General features: G+C 53.1%; 1 protein-coding gene across 1 annotated transcript; it reads right to left on the bottom strand.

The window, feature by feature from the left end:
• Positions 1-119: 119 nt before the first annotated feature.
• Positions 120-2,888, bottom strand: LGALS2 (galectin 2). The gene is made up of 4 exons (XM_054016253.1): positions 2,779-2,888; positions 2,195-2,277; positions 1,535-1,694; positions 120-324 (listed from the first exon to the last, which is right to left on the bottom strand). Exons 1-4 carry the CDS (start codon positions 2,782-2,784, stop codon positions 178-180), a joined length of 396 nt encoding a protein of 131 aa, XP_053872228.1. The 5' UTR covers positions 2,785-2,888; the 3' UTR covers positions 120-177.
• Between the last annotated feature and the right edge of the window lie 12,840 nt (positions 2,889-15,728).

Raw genomic sequence — 15,728 nt, 5'->3', positions numbered from 1 at the left:
TAGCGGACATCCACCTCTTCCCAGCAGATGGTGAGCCTGGTTTGGGACGTTCCCACAAGAACCTTTCCTGTATTTGGTGCTGAAAGGTCATGGCCAAGGACATCACAGGAGCCAGCATAGTTGGGACAAAATGGCCCCTCACCAGGGGTCTTTATTAGAGCAGGGAAGTGGAGCCCATCATTCTTGTTTGAAGGAGAGGACTTTGAACCCACCCTGCACACTCAGGTAGCTGATCTTGTCGTAGCCGTGCCGGTTGGGGAATTCCACCTCATGCCCGTCCGGCAGCTTCACCTTGAACTTGTCTCCCAGGAAGCTGACGATAAACTGCGAGAGCGGGCAGCAAGGAAAGGACAGGAACGGGGAGTTAGCATCAAAAGCAAACAACTGGCTGGCAACAGCAAGCACCTGTCCCTACTGCCTGGGCGGAGAGGCCCCAATTCTGCTGGCCTTAGGCAAGGTGCTGGGAGCTGAGCTCACTAAACGCGTTGCAGGGTTGGGTGCCAGAGGCCCAGATCCTCAAAGGTATTTAGGCACCTAACTCCCATTGAAATCAGAGCGATCAGCTTGTCTCAGGAAGTTGAGCTCTTGCTTAAACCGGGAGACTGGGGGCAACGTCTCCCCCACCGCTGCTAATGCTGGTTCAACTGCAATGGCGGTGGCAACACAGGGAGCCCTAGTGTAGACAAGGCTCCTGCGCCCACCACTGTTTTAAAGCACTGCGTTGCTTAGGCCTGCTCTGGACCGGGTGGGACAGCACATGAAATACCAGTGGCTGCGGGAGCCTTGCCCCACTGGCTCTCCCACTGTTACCCCACCAGTGGATCTGACTTGGGGTTAGCAACAGTGGGGAAATGCCACTTCTAGTCCACAGCGCAGACAGTGCGAGGGGACAGGATGGACCCGAGACTCTTCAAAGAACAAAACTAATAACTGATCACTGGAAATGAATCGTCTCCTTCCCGTGGGCACTCCCCTGCCCCACCCAGCCCAGCTCCGGGAGCGCTGGGCAAGGAGAAGGAACCGTTTCCAAGCCACAGAGAAACCGGGTGATCTAACTGTGCAATGCTAAGAGGCAAACAAAGAGCTGCCCAAGGAGAAGGGAGCAGGGAGGCCCAAGAATCTCATTCTACAAAGCGCTGGAGGGAAGAAAATAAGGGGTGGGAGCAGGGAGAGAATGATGGAGACAGATCCGAGGGGGAAGAGGGATCTGCTCCCTACAGCCCTCTCCCTCCCTCAGTGAAGGCATGAGCACCTGCTGGGCAGAGGCACGGGGGCTCTCGAAGGCAGGTCACAGGCAGCCTTTAGGAGGCCTCCAGCATGGGCAGGGTTAAATGGCGAGAGAACAGGGTCTGTGGGGATTGGGACTCTGAGCAGGCTGACGAGGAGGGTTCAGGGTCGCAGGAGCCAGAGACGCTGGCAGGGGGAAACAACGCCAGCCAGGAGGGGAAGAAAGGGGACAGAGTAAGAGCTTGGCAGCTCATCCAGCCACACCCCCCACCCCACCCCCGCCCTGCTTTCCCAGGAGCTGCCTCACCTTGACCTCCGAGCCCCGGGAGAACGGCAGGTGGTTGTCGCGGTGCTCCGACTGCCAGCAGTTGGCACATCTGGAGTTGCAGATGATGGTGGATTCGTTGAAGCGGGGGTTGAAGTGCAGCCCCAGCTCACTAGAGCTCTTGCCAAGGTTAATCACAAAGCTGTGGGGTGGGAGCAGAGCGGGCATTAGAGACTCCCCCCACAGAGCCAGCATTGCTGCTCCAGGAGCCCCACCCCTGCCCGAAGGAGGGCAGTTGAATTAGTTACACCCACCTCTCCTTTTACTAATTTCAGGGGAGGCAGAGGGCTCCGCCCTGCCAGTTTTAGGGAGAGCTGGGGCTTCCGGCCCAAGCGCCATTTTCTCTGGAGGAAGGTCAGGCCTATGGCTCAGGAGACCTGGGCTCAGCTCCCAGCTCTGCTGCAGACACCTTTGCTGACTACAGGCAAGTCACTTTAACCTCCGTGCCTCAGTTTCCCCATCCACCCACAGGGCCAGGACATTTGCAAAGCACTCAATTACAAGGTGATGGGGACTGTATAAGTACCAAGCCAGAGAGACGGACTAAAGGACTGATCTCTGCATCAGACACGGAAACTGGGGTGCTGCCCCCATCTCTGCAGCCCATGCCCCCCTCGTCTGAGACCGCTCTCTCACACTCACTTCTCAGCATCATTGGCGACCTTGCCCTTTATCTTCAGGGTGCTCCCTGCTTTCACGTCCAGGTTCAAGATTTCAAATTTCTCCTGCGGCAGAGGGACCTGATGTCATGAGACTCCCTGAGTGACCCATGCCCGCCCCCTGCCCCAAATGAAAAGGAACGAAGCTCAGCAATTCCATCTGAGCCAGGCAGGGTGACCAGACAGCATGTGTAAAAAATCGGGACGGGGGTGGGGGCGTAATAGGAGCCTGTACAAGAAAAAGACCCCAAAATCGGGACTGTCCCTATAAAATCAGGACATCCGGTCACCCTAGAGCCAGGAGAGAGGCCGGGAGCAGGTCCCCTGCCCTCCAGTTGTCACCTCATGGCCCTGAGCCAGGACCATCCTGGTACCCCGCACTCCTTGCTTGGCGAGGGGAAGAGGTGGGAGTGGAAACCGGAGAGCTGGCAAGGGGAGGGGGAATGAACGACTGAGCAGGTGTGATGACAGCAGACACAAAGGCAGAAAGTGAGAGCCCACCGATACAGGAGACTAGCTGAGAGCAAGAAAAGGAAAGAGCTAACGGCGAAACACCGCAATCCTTACAGACATCCTCCTTGCTGGTGCTGGATAGCCGCGGCTGGGAGCTGCTGAGGATCTGGTGCAGGTACACCTCCCGCAGGAGATCTTATAGGCCTAGCTCTCCGAGAGTTACACATTAACAGCTCTCTCCCACCTCTCCAGGCCATTGAGAAAGGCTGTAAATCAGGAAACTTTGACCCAAAGAATTATCTGCTCCCCAACTTCCTCTGACCAAAGAATTGACGTATCTTGATCAATACCCAGCCCCGGCCCCAGCCCGGTTCCCTGATAAGGGATCAGCACTCTTATGACTCAGGAAAGTTCCTCCAGCTGCCTGACCCCGAGGGGGTTTAATCACTAAGGGACCTTATCATGGGGGTGCACTCACCACTAGAGGCGCCTCCTCCTGGCCACTCTGGGGATTAGCACTTCCCAGGTGCTGTGCCCTCCTCTGGCAGTCTTTCCACTCATCTATTTCTCTCACCCTGCAGCCCCTCTTGCTCCAGGAGCTGCAGCTTCCTGTTTGTGACTTGGCCCTGCGGCCAGGCCACTACGGTCCTCCACTTCTGGGGTATCAAAGACTTTTGGGGAAAACCGTTCCAGGCAGCCTGCTTTGCACTACCTCATTGGAGCCATTTCCCCCGTGGCTGGGAGGGGAACCCAGGCCTGCCCTCTAGTCCAGATTCCGGCTCAGGGGCCCTCTCACCAGCAGCCAAGGTCTGACCTATCCCAGACCTTGCTGCCTTTCCCCCAAGCCTCTCCTACCTTGCTGGCTTTCCCCACCTCCCTGGGTTTGCCAGCCCAAACTCCCACCTCCCAGGGAGTAACTGTGGACTAACCTCTGTATTCCCATCCATGCCTCCCTTCTTCCAGGCCATGACTGCAGCCTACTTCCCTGCAGCCCCTTTTTGCTCCCCACTCCTGGGCTTTATACAGGTGCCTCCTGTTCCTGCCCAGCAGAGTCTCATCTAATTAATCCCTGCTCCCTGGCACCTCCTGCAGGTGCAGCCTGGGGAGTTCATTGGCCCAACTGCCATCTTAACCCCTCCAAGTCTTGTGAGGGGATGGAGACCCCCATGGGCGGCGTGTATAAGAGGCCAGGGGAGGTTAAACCTCCCCCAAAAAAGCTGGCCATGCATAGGGGAAATGCCATGGCAGCGTGGGTCACCCCTCCGAAGGCACGCTGGCCTGCCACCGCCGTTGGATCACCAGAAGCGAAGCTCCATAGAAGTGGGGAGGAGGCACCGGCACCCGAACCATGACCCCGCCTGCACTCCACCCTGCCCTCACTCCGCCTCTTCCCCCAATGCCCCGCCCTCACGCTGCCTCTTCCCCCAACCGCCGCTCGCTCATCTCCGCCCCTCCGCTCCATCGCTCCCCTAACGCAGGACTCCCGTTCTGGGAAGGGGGCAGAGAGGAGCGAGTGGGAGACCTTGGGGGAGGGGGCGGAGAGGAGCGAGCAGCGGGGGGGTGTCTCAGGGGAAGAGGCAGAGAGGAACAAGTGGCAGTGGGCAGGGCCTCGGGGGGAGGGGCAGGAAAAGGCGGAGCGAGGATGGGGCTTCAGGAGGAAGAGGCCAAGCAGAGGTGGGGCCTTGTGGGCAGGGCCACAGTCCAGGTGCCGGTGGCCCCCCACACTTCTAGAGAGCTCCCAATCCCTCACACCAAAAATCACAATATTCAGGTTATTCCCAGTCGCAAAGGACCAGTCACTTACCCCAGGTCAACTGCACTTAAGATCTTATACCAAAGATCACATTTTAATAAACTAACCTATAATAAACTAATTACAAATGTATTAACTAAGAAAAAGTAGTAAGGGAGTTATTGACAAGGTTAAAGCAGGTAAACACACACTTGAGTGAATAACGTAGCTGAAGTCGACGTACTTAGACCTACTCTCCGCGGTGTCTTCACTGCGGTGAGTCGACTGCTGCCGCTCCCCTGTCGACTCTGCCTGCGCCTCTCATGGTGGTGGAGTACAGGAGTCCACGGGAAAGTGCTTGGAGGTCAATTTATCGCGTCCAGACTAGACGCGATAAATCGACCCCCCGCTGGATCGATCGCTGCCCACCGATCCGGCAGGTAGTGTAGACATACCCTAAGATGCAGGGTGTAGTCTCACCTTTAGCTGGAGATCAGGCTGGTGGAGGATCAAGTCTCTGGCCCCAAAAGAAGTCCCAGCACATGATAATCTCGTTCTGGTTCTTTCTGGGTTTGTGAAGGTGAGTCACAGAGGAATTGCCACTGAAGGGCATCTGCAAAGGAGGAAGATGGTCTGTGCAATGAGCTGGGGGGGAAGAAGGGAGGATGGGAGTGTGTGGGGGAAAGGAGGAAGCAGCTCTAAGGGAAGGGAGGAGGATACCAACTGAGAGTGACCATGTCGGCCAGCACAAACCAGGCTGCAGCCCCCAATGGTGGGGATCCAGCAACCCGAGCTGCCCATACACCTGACTCCACCAATGCCTGGATCAGTGTATCCAGGGCAGCCTCCTCCAGGCCACACCCTTTTGGATGCCTGGTGGAGGGCAATGGGCCTACCACTGGCTGCCCCCTCCTGGTGGTAAGGGGCATGAATGCCCCCTCCCTGGACACAGAGTGTGCATGCAAACTGCACCCAGGTGCGGGTGAATCCAGCCCCACCCTGTGGGAATCGTGCCTGGAAGGAGGCCCCATGAATGGCAGGAAGTGTTTAACCCATTTGAGCCACAGGAAGCCTATCCTAACCAAATGTGCGCTTTGCAGCTGCAGGTATGGTCACAGACAGCAGAGGGCGCTGTGCAGCGCCATGCAGAGCCCTCGCCCCAGAATGACTAACTGGCATGAGCCGCCATACACGCCTAGCGGGGATGAGCCAGGCTTTCAACAGGATGTGAGTCTGCAATTCAGCGCAGCTAAAATGGGACAATCAGATGAGAGGTGGGGGACCTAACTGTCATATGGAAAAGAGCATGGGCATTAATACCATACTAATGACCACAACTTACATTTATAAGTGTTCATCCCAAAGGGCTTTACAAACTGTACACAGGAATCACAACACTGAAAGGCAGCCACCTCTGGGATGGAACAGGGCAGCTGATTAACAATGAATGGCAGCAATAGTTCTGGACAGGAAGGGGAGGAGAATACCATTTCTAAAGAGAAAAGCAGAGAATGCATTTACTAAATTGGAATTTGACCTGGGAACTGAGATTAACATCCCTATAAGTTACCTAACCTCTAGCTTTGAGGAGATCTCTTAGGCTCTTGGGAATGCTGGGGACTGGTTCAGTGCAGACTCAGAGGGAAGAGCGCCCCCTAGTAAATCACCAGCACCATTTCCTCTGCACAGCCTGGTCTACAAACAAACTTGCACTGAAATCACAAAAGTTGTAACTGAAACCTGGTTTCATTATTTCTGTGCCAGGCTTCTGTGTGGACCAGACCTAAGTGCCTGTTCAAGATACTAAAAGAGCTAGAGAGAAGACACTCTCTTGCTTGGAGTCGCAGCCATTCATATGACGTTATTTCCTAGTACTTACAATAATTTTTACTCCATGACAAGATGCTACCCCTTACCCCGCAACTGTTTATTTCCCTGAATAGGCTCTTGGGAAGGATTTCAGCAAGTGATTTTTAAAAACCCAAATAAAAATCAAGAAGCCACATGATTTAAGCAAGGCCTGGGAGCAAGAAGTCCTCAGCTCTGAGCCTGGGACTAACAGTGATTCCTCGTGATGGCCTTGGACAAGTCACTTCTCTTCTCCGCAGGAATGGATCTCCACTAAAAATTTAGGTCAACATAGCTTTGGCGTTCAGGGGTGTGAAAAATCCACCCCAACCCCACCCTGAGCACTGTAGCTAAGCCGACCTAACCCCTGGTGTAGACACTGTTAGGTCAGTGGAAGAATGTTTCCATCAACCTAGCTACCATCACTTAGGGAGGTGAAGTCCCTACTGCAACAGAAAAACCCCTTCCGTCACTGGAGTCCATGTCTACACTACGGGATTATCGCGCAATAGCTATGCCGCTATAGCACCCATAGTACAGATGCGGTCTCAGTTTCCCCTAGTATAAAACCAGGACAGTATTGCTCCCTTGTCTCACCAGGGCATGGTGAGGATTTCAGTGAGGGAGTCCCGTTTTCAGAAGGGCTAAGCATGCACCACTGCAGCTGAGATCGACGGGAGACGTGTTCAGTCCCTACTAGTCTGTCTAGAATAGATCCTTTCAGGACGTAGTATCTGAGCGCCTGTGCATTAGAATGGGTGAAGCTGGGAAGAGGAAAGGTGCTCTGCAAAGGCTAAAGACAATGCGATTATCTCCCCACCTCATCTAAGATTGTCGTAAGTTCTCCCCCGCCTCCCCTTCACAAAACCTCCCCGAACAGGTAAGACGGGAACAATTTTCCCTTTGCAGAGCGGTATGGGTTTGATTCCAATCAGATTAGATTCCTACCTTCGCGCAGCCCAGCCCTAAACCCTACAGATCAGCCAATTTGCTAAAGGAGGGAGGGACGGACAGGGGAGGGCTAGAAGCAAAAAACGTATTTAGATAAGCCAAACGATGGCACGAGCGGGTTGGCTTATCTAAATATATTTGGTTGGCTAACCAGGCCCATGCATCTGGGGGGTGGAGGGGTGAACACCAAGGACAGAAGGGGATCGTGCAGGGTGGTAGAATAATGCCAGGAAACAGCTCTTGCAGGGGAGATTTGTCAGGCTGTGGACCTCAGGGAAAGGGTGCTGGTCCTGTCACCTGGATCATTGGACTACACAAGGCACTGGAGAGCAGAGTGTAACTGCCAGCCCATCCCCTTCATTCACATTGGTCCTGCTGCTGGGGTGGTACAAGGCCTCTCCAGGGACCGGGTGCAGTGGCACGCACGCTGCAAGGTTGGAGGAAAGGGCTGCAGGTGCTCGTCATCCCCATCCGTGGCCCCATGAAGTTGCGAGACCTCCTTGTCAACCTCCTCCTGGCCCTGGCCAAACTCTCCATCTACACTACCAGGAGGAGGATGCTAGACAAGGGGGTGCTCTGCAACTGTGGGGCCTATTTCCGTTCCTCCCTAGTTTCACGCATCCGGGCAGAGTTCCACTGGGCAGCATCCGCTGGCTCCCTCGACACCTTTGAGGAGCAGTGGGCGCTGTCCGGGGTTCTCTGCTCGGTGTCCCCATCCGGTACCCTCGTTTTGAACCTATGACCTTCACCTCAGTCCCTGTTTTTCTCATTTGTTGTCCCCTGTACTCATTTGGTCCCTGGGTCCAGTGGTCCCTCCCGCTAGCCTGGGGGAGAGGCCTTTAGAAGTGGGCGGGCGCAAGGGTTTTCCAATAAGACTAGCACCGGGTAGGTTCTCAACAAGGCCCCTCCCAAGGGCCTGGTAAGAGGAATGCTTGTCCTCAGGCCTTCCCACTGGCAAAGGGGAGAATGCACAGGTTGCTCCCTGGCTCTCCGGCTCTGCCTCACCCATTCAGATGGGATGCGACACTGCCAGGCAAGAGGAGGGGAGAAGAAACCTATTCTCAGTGCTCCGGGAGGAGGGGAAGCCTTGAGATACCCTGCACTTCCCTAGCACCTTCCATCAGATCTCTGTACAAAAGTAAAGGCACTGTCACTGCAGCCCTGGTGGAAGGGAAATATTAGCCTCCTCTTTAGCAGATGTGGAAACTGAGGCACATGACAACGTCAGGCCTACAGTTTGAAAAGTGCCCAGGGATTTTGGGTGCTCCACTTGAGACACACTGGGCCAGATATTCCAAAGAGCTCAGCCCCCAGCATCTCCCACGTGCTGAGCGGTCTGGTTTTGCAAATCTGCCCTAGGAGCCTAAATGGGAGCTGAACTCTTTGAAAATCTGGTCCAGACAAGCTGGCGTTCAGAGTAGCCAACCACTCCCAAGTCCAGTTGAGGCCAACAGGAATTGGAGATGCTCAGTGCCTCTGAAGATCAGTCCCTTGGCGTCTCAAACTGGGCCTCCAAAAACAGAGGCATTCAAAGTTAGTGGCCACTCTTCAAAATTGAGGCCAGGGTCTCAGAGGCCAAACTTCCACTGACTTTGAGGGGACATCTCCCATAGCAAGGCCTGCGTAAGGCTGCACGACCGAGCTCAATGCAGTAAAAACAAACCTGCAATTACTGCTTGCTGACGACATTGCTAAGAGGGCTGTGGATTGGACCCCGTCCTAGCGTCCAACCACCTCCACATCCTTCACACTCACCCGACACGCGATGGTGGTGACAGACAAATCACTGCACGCACATTACATCCAGCCAGATGCGGCCAATGCTGATAGCACATTATCAGTGACTGTGGCTATTCATCCCAATGGGACAGCAAATGATCCAAGACAGCCTGGTCAAATCGGAAGTCTCCCAGAAATCCCTAAGACAGGCAGAAAGTGTCTGTCTGAGTCACACATGTGACGGAAATGCCAAGGATGGCTCATCAACTGGAAAAAAAGGAGAAGCTTCTAAAGTTCAAATAACACGTTGAGAGAAGCCACAAGAATTCGTAGCTCATGAGCCACCAAGAGGGAGAGCAAACAATGTCTGTTCCCTGGTCATCAAATCGCCAAAGTCCAAGGGGATGGATCCTGCAAGGTGCTGAGAGCATGCAGGAAATTGCCAAGTATCCTTAATTCCCACCAGCTTCAATGGAGTCCGAAGGCACTCAGCGCCTGGCAGGATCTGGGCCTAAATGATGGCTTTCAGAGGATGTCAAGTTGAAACCATATGTTGCTATGAAATTAACTAGAACAAATTCCCTTTGATTGCCTACAGAATGGAACAGGAAAACCAAACCGGATGGAAACTGAAAATAAAAGCCTCTAGAAAAGGGAACTGAAATCCCCAAATAACTGAGTTTAGTGCTGGGAAACCAGCCTCTAAAAAAGGGAACCTCAGATAGCCAAAAGAGAACTAAGAGAAGCCCAGGTCGATGCAATGAGCGTGCTGCCAAGAGAAACGCCAAAAATAAATGAAGCTACTGGGAACAGAGCAGAACCTGAGCTGCAAACACCAGGGGAGAACTAAGGGCTTGGCTACACTTAAAGCACTCTAGTGGCACAGCTGTAGCGCTTCAGTGTAGACTCTACCTACGCTGACAGCAGGGATTCTCCTCTTGGCATAGTTCATCCACCTCCCCAAGAGGCAGTAGCTAGGTCGACAGAAGAATTCTTGCATTGCCTAGCACTGCGTACACCGGGACTTCGGTTGGCTTAACAGTGCTGCTCAGAGATGTGGATTTTTCACACCCCAACCGACGTAGTTAACCCGACCTAATTTTCTAGTGCAGACCAGGCCTCAGACAACAACCATATAGTTATCGCAGATCGGAGGGGTGCATATGGCAGATTGCATTCATTACATCCTTCCTGCTCCCCAAGGAAGGACAGGTGACAGCAACTCCCGGTGCACTCCCCCAGGGTTTCCACCAGGGCAGGGCAGCTTTCGAATCCACCAGCAGTCAGTTGGGCCAGGAAACTGCCTAACTGTTCTGACAAGAGCCCTTGGCTCTTCAGGTAAAGCTGCCCCATGCCAGCCTCCCTACAGCAGAGGGATTGGGGCTGCTTTGGCCTGCCACAATTCCCCCCTTCAGTGGGCTTTCTGCCCTACGTATTACAGTGGCTGGAGCCGCTCTGCGCCCCTGGCTGAATCCGGCCTTCCGTCTACGCCTGCCCCCAGGTTTCTTAGGAGAGACAAGCCCCCACAAGCGATCTGTTCCTTCTATTGGATTTGGATTGCTGGCTGGGAAACACTCGTTCCCACACGAGGGAAAGAGTAATACAAGTTAAATGCCTGAATGCAGATCAGGCCAGACAAGTTTTATCCAGTGCCAGGCTGAACAAGACATATTGCCATCCACCCAGGAACAAACAAACTCGCCCAGCCAGGAGATCTGATAAAAGCAGTGGGACAGCTGGCAACACTAACTGCAAGACAGTACCCGTCAGTGCAGAGATAGCCTTATCTCCTCAGCTGCCAAGATGGGACACGCATCCCCATCTACTATGCAACAGCAGCGCAAGGCCTGTGGAGGCCTGTTGCCTGGTCCTGAGCCTGCATGGAGCACCTTAGTACAGCACAATTTCTAAGGGGTGTCTCTAGGACTTGCTGCATCTTGTTAAAACAGGGGAGTGAATAGTCACTGAACAGCTCCATGGTACCATCTCCCCGTGGATCAGGGACCAGAAATTACTAAAACACGGTGCCATCTAACCTGGACACAGAGCTAAATGACATCCGCTTACCCTGCTGCAGGAACAGAGCACAGTGGCTACAACAGATTGAAACAGTAGAGGGAGCTCTTGCTGCACCAGCCAAAGGGCAGGGGGAGAGGTGGGGGGAGCCCCTCTGTTTTTAGCAAGGGAGGGGGCTGTGCTGCTCCACGGGCACGCCCCTCATTTTAACCCCTGCCGTAGCACCACCAAGGAAAGGCCCCAGTGGGAAGAAACAAAGCACAAGCTGCAGGGCCTGTTGGGAAAGGAATAAATAGCCCCTGAGCTACTTAGATTGTAAGCTCCTTGGGGCAGGGACCATCTCTTTGTGCTGTGTTTGCACAGCGCCTGGCACAGTGGGGTTCTGGTCCAGGGCTGGGCTCCTAGGTGATACAGATAACAAATCAGAACAGGAAGCGTACGGGCTGAAATGATTGCTAGGCTGTGCCAGCATTGCCCGAAGTACAGTATGGTGTCATGGAGATTTTGTGGCGTGAGGGTTTAATTGGCGCAGGGACTATGTTCGTACAGCACCTTGCACAATGGGGTGCAGGCTAAGAATGGTGCTGCTAGTGACCATGGCAATAAAAATAAATAATAATATTAATCATGGGTCAGATCCTCATTGGCTGTGAACCAGTGTGGCTCCACTGACGGCAGCAGAGTTATGGTACTTTAGCCCAGCTGCGGATCTGGCCCCATGTTTGTGTCTAGGGAGGATTTATGATTTGTCATGCTCTTGGGGATCCCCCAGCTTTAGGTGTCACCTGAGATATAAACCAACGGATTCCATCACTCTCAACCCGACCCCATGCCCAACTCACGGGGGGCACCCCACTATTCATAGTGTCATAGGGCTTAAGGCCAGAAGAGACCACCAGTCATCTAGTGCAACCTCAGACCACCACCACCACCACCCGCACACTAGACCCAACAATTATTCACTGATCCCCACTCACACAGAGTGACCCGTCTGGGGGATTGCTAGGGCAGGTAGGAACAGACACCCCCATGTCACAGCTCACATGGGAGCAGCTGAAGGAATAGCAGCTTGCTTACTGGGAAATACAAAGGGCTTCTAGTTCTGATTGGGCCAGCTGCCAGAGAGCCTACGCAGCAAACACCATGCACATGGGCACACAAACTACAGCTGCCCCAGAAGGCCTCCACGCGGGATTCACTCAAAGTCCTGCCTGGGGGGTGGAGGGGTCTAGGATTAATATGGCCTACAACAGTTCTCCAAAGGCAGGAAGCTGGTGGCCACCGAACCCCACCTGGAGAGAAGTATGCACCTATGCAGGTATCTCCTCTTTTAAGGCTTCTCTGCCTTTTTTCTGTGCCCCACGCCCAGCTCTCTTGCATCTCCCAGCTGCTGGGCTGTTTCCTCTTCAGTCAGCAGCCGCACCCCCGCTGTCCCTTAGCAGCAGGCAGCCGGGGCTGAAGCTGGCAGCATGTGGCCAATGGAAGGGGGCGAGGCTCTGGCGCAGCCAGGAGAGATAGTGCTGACAGCAGTGGAACAGCCTCCTCCAGCTGCTCCCCAGTCCTGACTTAGGCCAGGACTGAAGTTTCACAGGGAGCCTCGGGCAGGATAGCAGGTATGGGATTTTCAGCTGGGGCACACCTCAGACTGTATTCGAGCAATGGGGCATTTAGAGGCATCCTAGGACCTCCCATAGCTCCATGTTAAAGCCAGACTGCATAGGTCTGACTTTCTGAGCTTTCCAGACGGTCGTGGGACTAAGCGTCCCCAAGAGTAGCTCTGTTATTTCACACGTGATTGCCACCGCGACCGATAGAGGTATTTACCATCCAGACCTGGTGATTTGCTGCGCTTGGTTTTCTTATGCTGCTCCGTAACTTCCACCTTGGAGGCTGTACTCTGTGCTAGGGGCAGACTTTGCTCATGAAATATGCTTTTGCAATAGGAATTCCACCCCTGCCATCATCCTTTACGGTAAAAATGGATAGCAATAAATCAAAGAAATGCATTTAACCTCTCTTCTACTTCCCCCACTCCCCCAATCCCTCCCTCCCCTCTCTGGCAGTGGCATGACTCAAGCCATCTGGTTTCTAACAGAGAATCCATTTACCTTTTCAATAGCCTCCCTCTGCCTTTATCATTTGCAGTGGGCACTTCACCAGCAGAGCATTTGTCCCAACCTGGGCCTCCAATCCTGCAAGCTGCTCTGTGCTTCAGCAACTTCAGTGAGGCTCCCCCAGCCAGATCCAGGCCTGGCTTTGTACACAGGATTTCTGCTCTTAAAAGAGGCTCACTTAGCCCTAATGAACTCCCACGCTTAACCTGACAGAGTTTCACTCTCCCCGTTTCACTTCTGGTTTTGAGGAACACAACCCATCCCTGCTCCTCTGTCTCCAGGTCGAGTCTGTGAGCTGGGCTTTCAACAAGTCTCCTTGCTGTACTCTTCAGCCTGTTACTGGGTATCTTCGTCGCCACGTTAAAGTCTTCCATCCTTCGTAAAGCTCACTAACTCCCGCCCCTCTGCAAGAGCAAATTCAATTGTCCTCTTTCCCACTGTATGCACCATCTTCTCCTAGCGTCCGCGGCTGAAAGGCAGGCAGAAAGAGGGGGACTGCCAGGGATTCTTCAAAGGCACCAGGGGACCCCTTGGGCGGATGACTCGGCGGAAGGGTTTGCACAGGAGAGGGGGAGAACGGATGCTGATGTTCACCTCCAAATGCCCATAACATTCGCTTCCTCTGCTTCCCTGTCTCCCTGGCCCATCTGCTACTAGGATACTACTCTGAAAAGGTTTTCAATCTGGAGAGCTGAAAGCACTTTAAGAAAGGCAGTAAGTGTCATTATCCCATCTAGGCACAGAGAGGGGAAATGGCTTGCCCAAAGTCACCCAGCAGGACAGTGGCAACTCCGGCTTCCCAGTCCAGTTCCCCAGCTACTCAGCAGACTCACGCTAGCATGACTGCAGCATGGTTTCCCTGATCACAAGGGACACATCATCCTACAGTAAAAAGAAACCTGCTGCATTAAGAATTTACAGTGTGGAAGAAAAGGGACTGGACAGCTCGTGAACATGCTCCTTATTGCGCATCAGTCCCCTAGGAACTGCCGACAGAAACTCCTATTAGAGGAACGGGGAAAAGCCCGAAACCTTCAACTCTGTCCCTGGCTCTTAAATAGCAACCCTCCATGGGGGAAAGCATCGAAAACTCTTCCAGAGGTGAGGGATAGCCGAGGTCAGGGAATAGTGAGGCTTCCAATCCAGAAGTCTGTGTAAGACGCATGGACAGAGGTGCTGTCAGGAGAAGAGATGCTGGCTCTGTTTCAAGGGAAAGTAGCAGCAGCAATTCAGCCAAAAATCCAGGACCTGTCTGCTGCAGTCAGCTAAAGGAGGCACATGGGAGGAGAACAAAGGCACTGCAGTACAGAGTCTGCAAAAGTGAGTGGTACAGCATAACGCATCACAGATCAAGCAGTAACCTAGCTGGGGAAACAGAACCCACCCTTGCAGGCTACATCTGAAGCTCTAGCACCCAGTATGGTGAAATGCTCGGTAGGAGGTGTCAGAAGATGGCGACAAGCAATACTGCTTGGCTCATACATAGACAATTATTCAAAACCAAAAAGAGCCTGTGGTGGGGTGGGGGGAGAGGTAGGACTGATGTGTTCCTGGGGAGATGCACAGAGAACCACAGCTGAGCCCTGGCTGCTAGAACTTTCTTCCACATGATCTTTGGAGCCAGCTGAGGCAATCCCAGATGCAAACATTCTTTCTTTCTGATTACTGTGCATGTAATTCTGTGTGTCTGTGATTCAAGTGCACAACTTCATAGATCTTTCGAAACTGACGAATATTCAATAGCCTTTTTCCTGCCTTCCCACCACTGCCCTCTGCTGGATGGAAAGCATCAGAGCTGCTCAAACGTGTGCTCACGCCTCCCTCTCTCAGTCCTAACTCTGAAGTATATTCTCTGTTACTAGTAGTGCACAAACAATGAAATCCTCCAGTTTGCGTGTGGTGACATCCTCAGCGAGCAACTGCAAGCCAATGGTTATACTTCATAACATTAGTATGTAAGAGGGAATGTTTTCTAGGTTGGAGTTAGTAATAATATGGAGCTTTTCAGCTCATCATCAGTTCAAATCTGATCCAGGAGAGTGTTGGCTGAGAGGCATGGCCGTCCTCCTAACTACCTGTGTAGAGTCAAGTCAGGTTTTCATCCCAGAGGACAATGTCCCACATGACATAAACCACCACTGTAAGCGCAGCACAAATGAGCTCCCAGCTGCAAACCAAAGCTCTCTTAATTTTACTGAAGCACATTGATGGGGATAGCATCAGTGTGACATGGATTGGATTCAAACGGGTATGGAGGAAAGGCCCTGTGTTAGGTTTGCGGGAAGGAACAGAAGGTGTTCAGTAGGAGGCCATACGTAAAGGTGCTGTGTCTGGGTTCATCCAGCATCTTCACTGGTGATCCAGAAGAAGGCCCAGACAGTGTTCTAATTCAATTTGCACATGCTACTAAATTGGGAGGAGCTGCAAACCCTAGGGAGGACAGAAAAAGAACGCAATGGGACTCAGAATGACAAGAAATAGGAGCTGAAGTTCAGTGATCCAATCAGGACAATGCAACTGACAATATCTGGTGTGGGTAAGGGAGACAATCTAAACTGGTATTTAATGGGAGATACTTGAGAAAAGCTGTAATGTCAAAATGCTAAAGCTAGAGCCGATCAACAGCCTATTAGATATGGGCTTGAACTGATGTGGTGCCCACACCAAGAGTGTCAGTAAATTTG

The sequence above is a fragment of the Malaclemys terrapin genome, chromosome 1 (assembly GCF_027887155.1).
Source record: "Malaclemys terrapin pileata isolate rMalTer1 chromosome 1, rMalTer1.hap1, whole genome shotgun sequence".
Lineage (NCBI taxonomy): Eukaryota > Metazoa > Chordata > Testudines > Emydidae > Malaclemys > Malaclemys terrapin.
This window is presented reverse-complemented; position numbering and strand designations above follow the sequence as displayed.

Excerpts from the sequence above, each read along its gene's own strand:
- LGALS2 (XM_054016253.1), bottom strand. Across the intron at positions 1,695-2,194 it reads GTCGCCAATGATGCTGAGAA|CTTTGTGATTAACCTTGGCA; the intron begins GTGAGTGTGAGA and ends CCCACCCCACAG. Across the intron at positions 325-1,534 it reads CCCGGGGCTCGGAGGTCAAG|TTTATCGTCAGCTTCCTGGG; the intron begins GTGAGGCAGCTC and ends CCGCTCTCGCAG.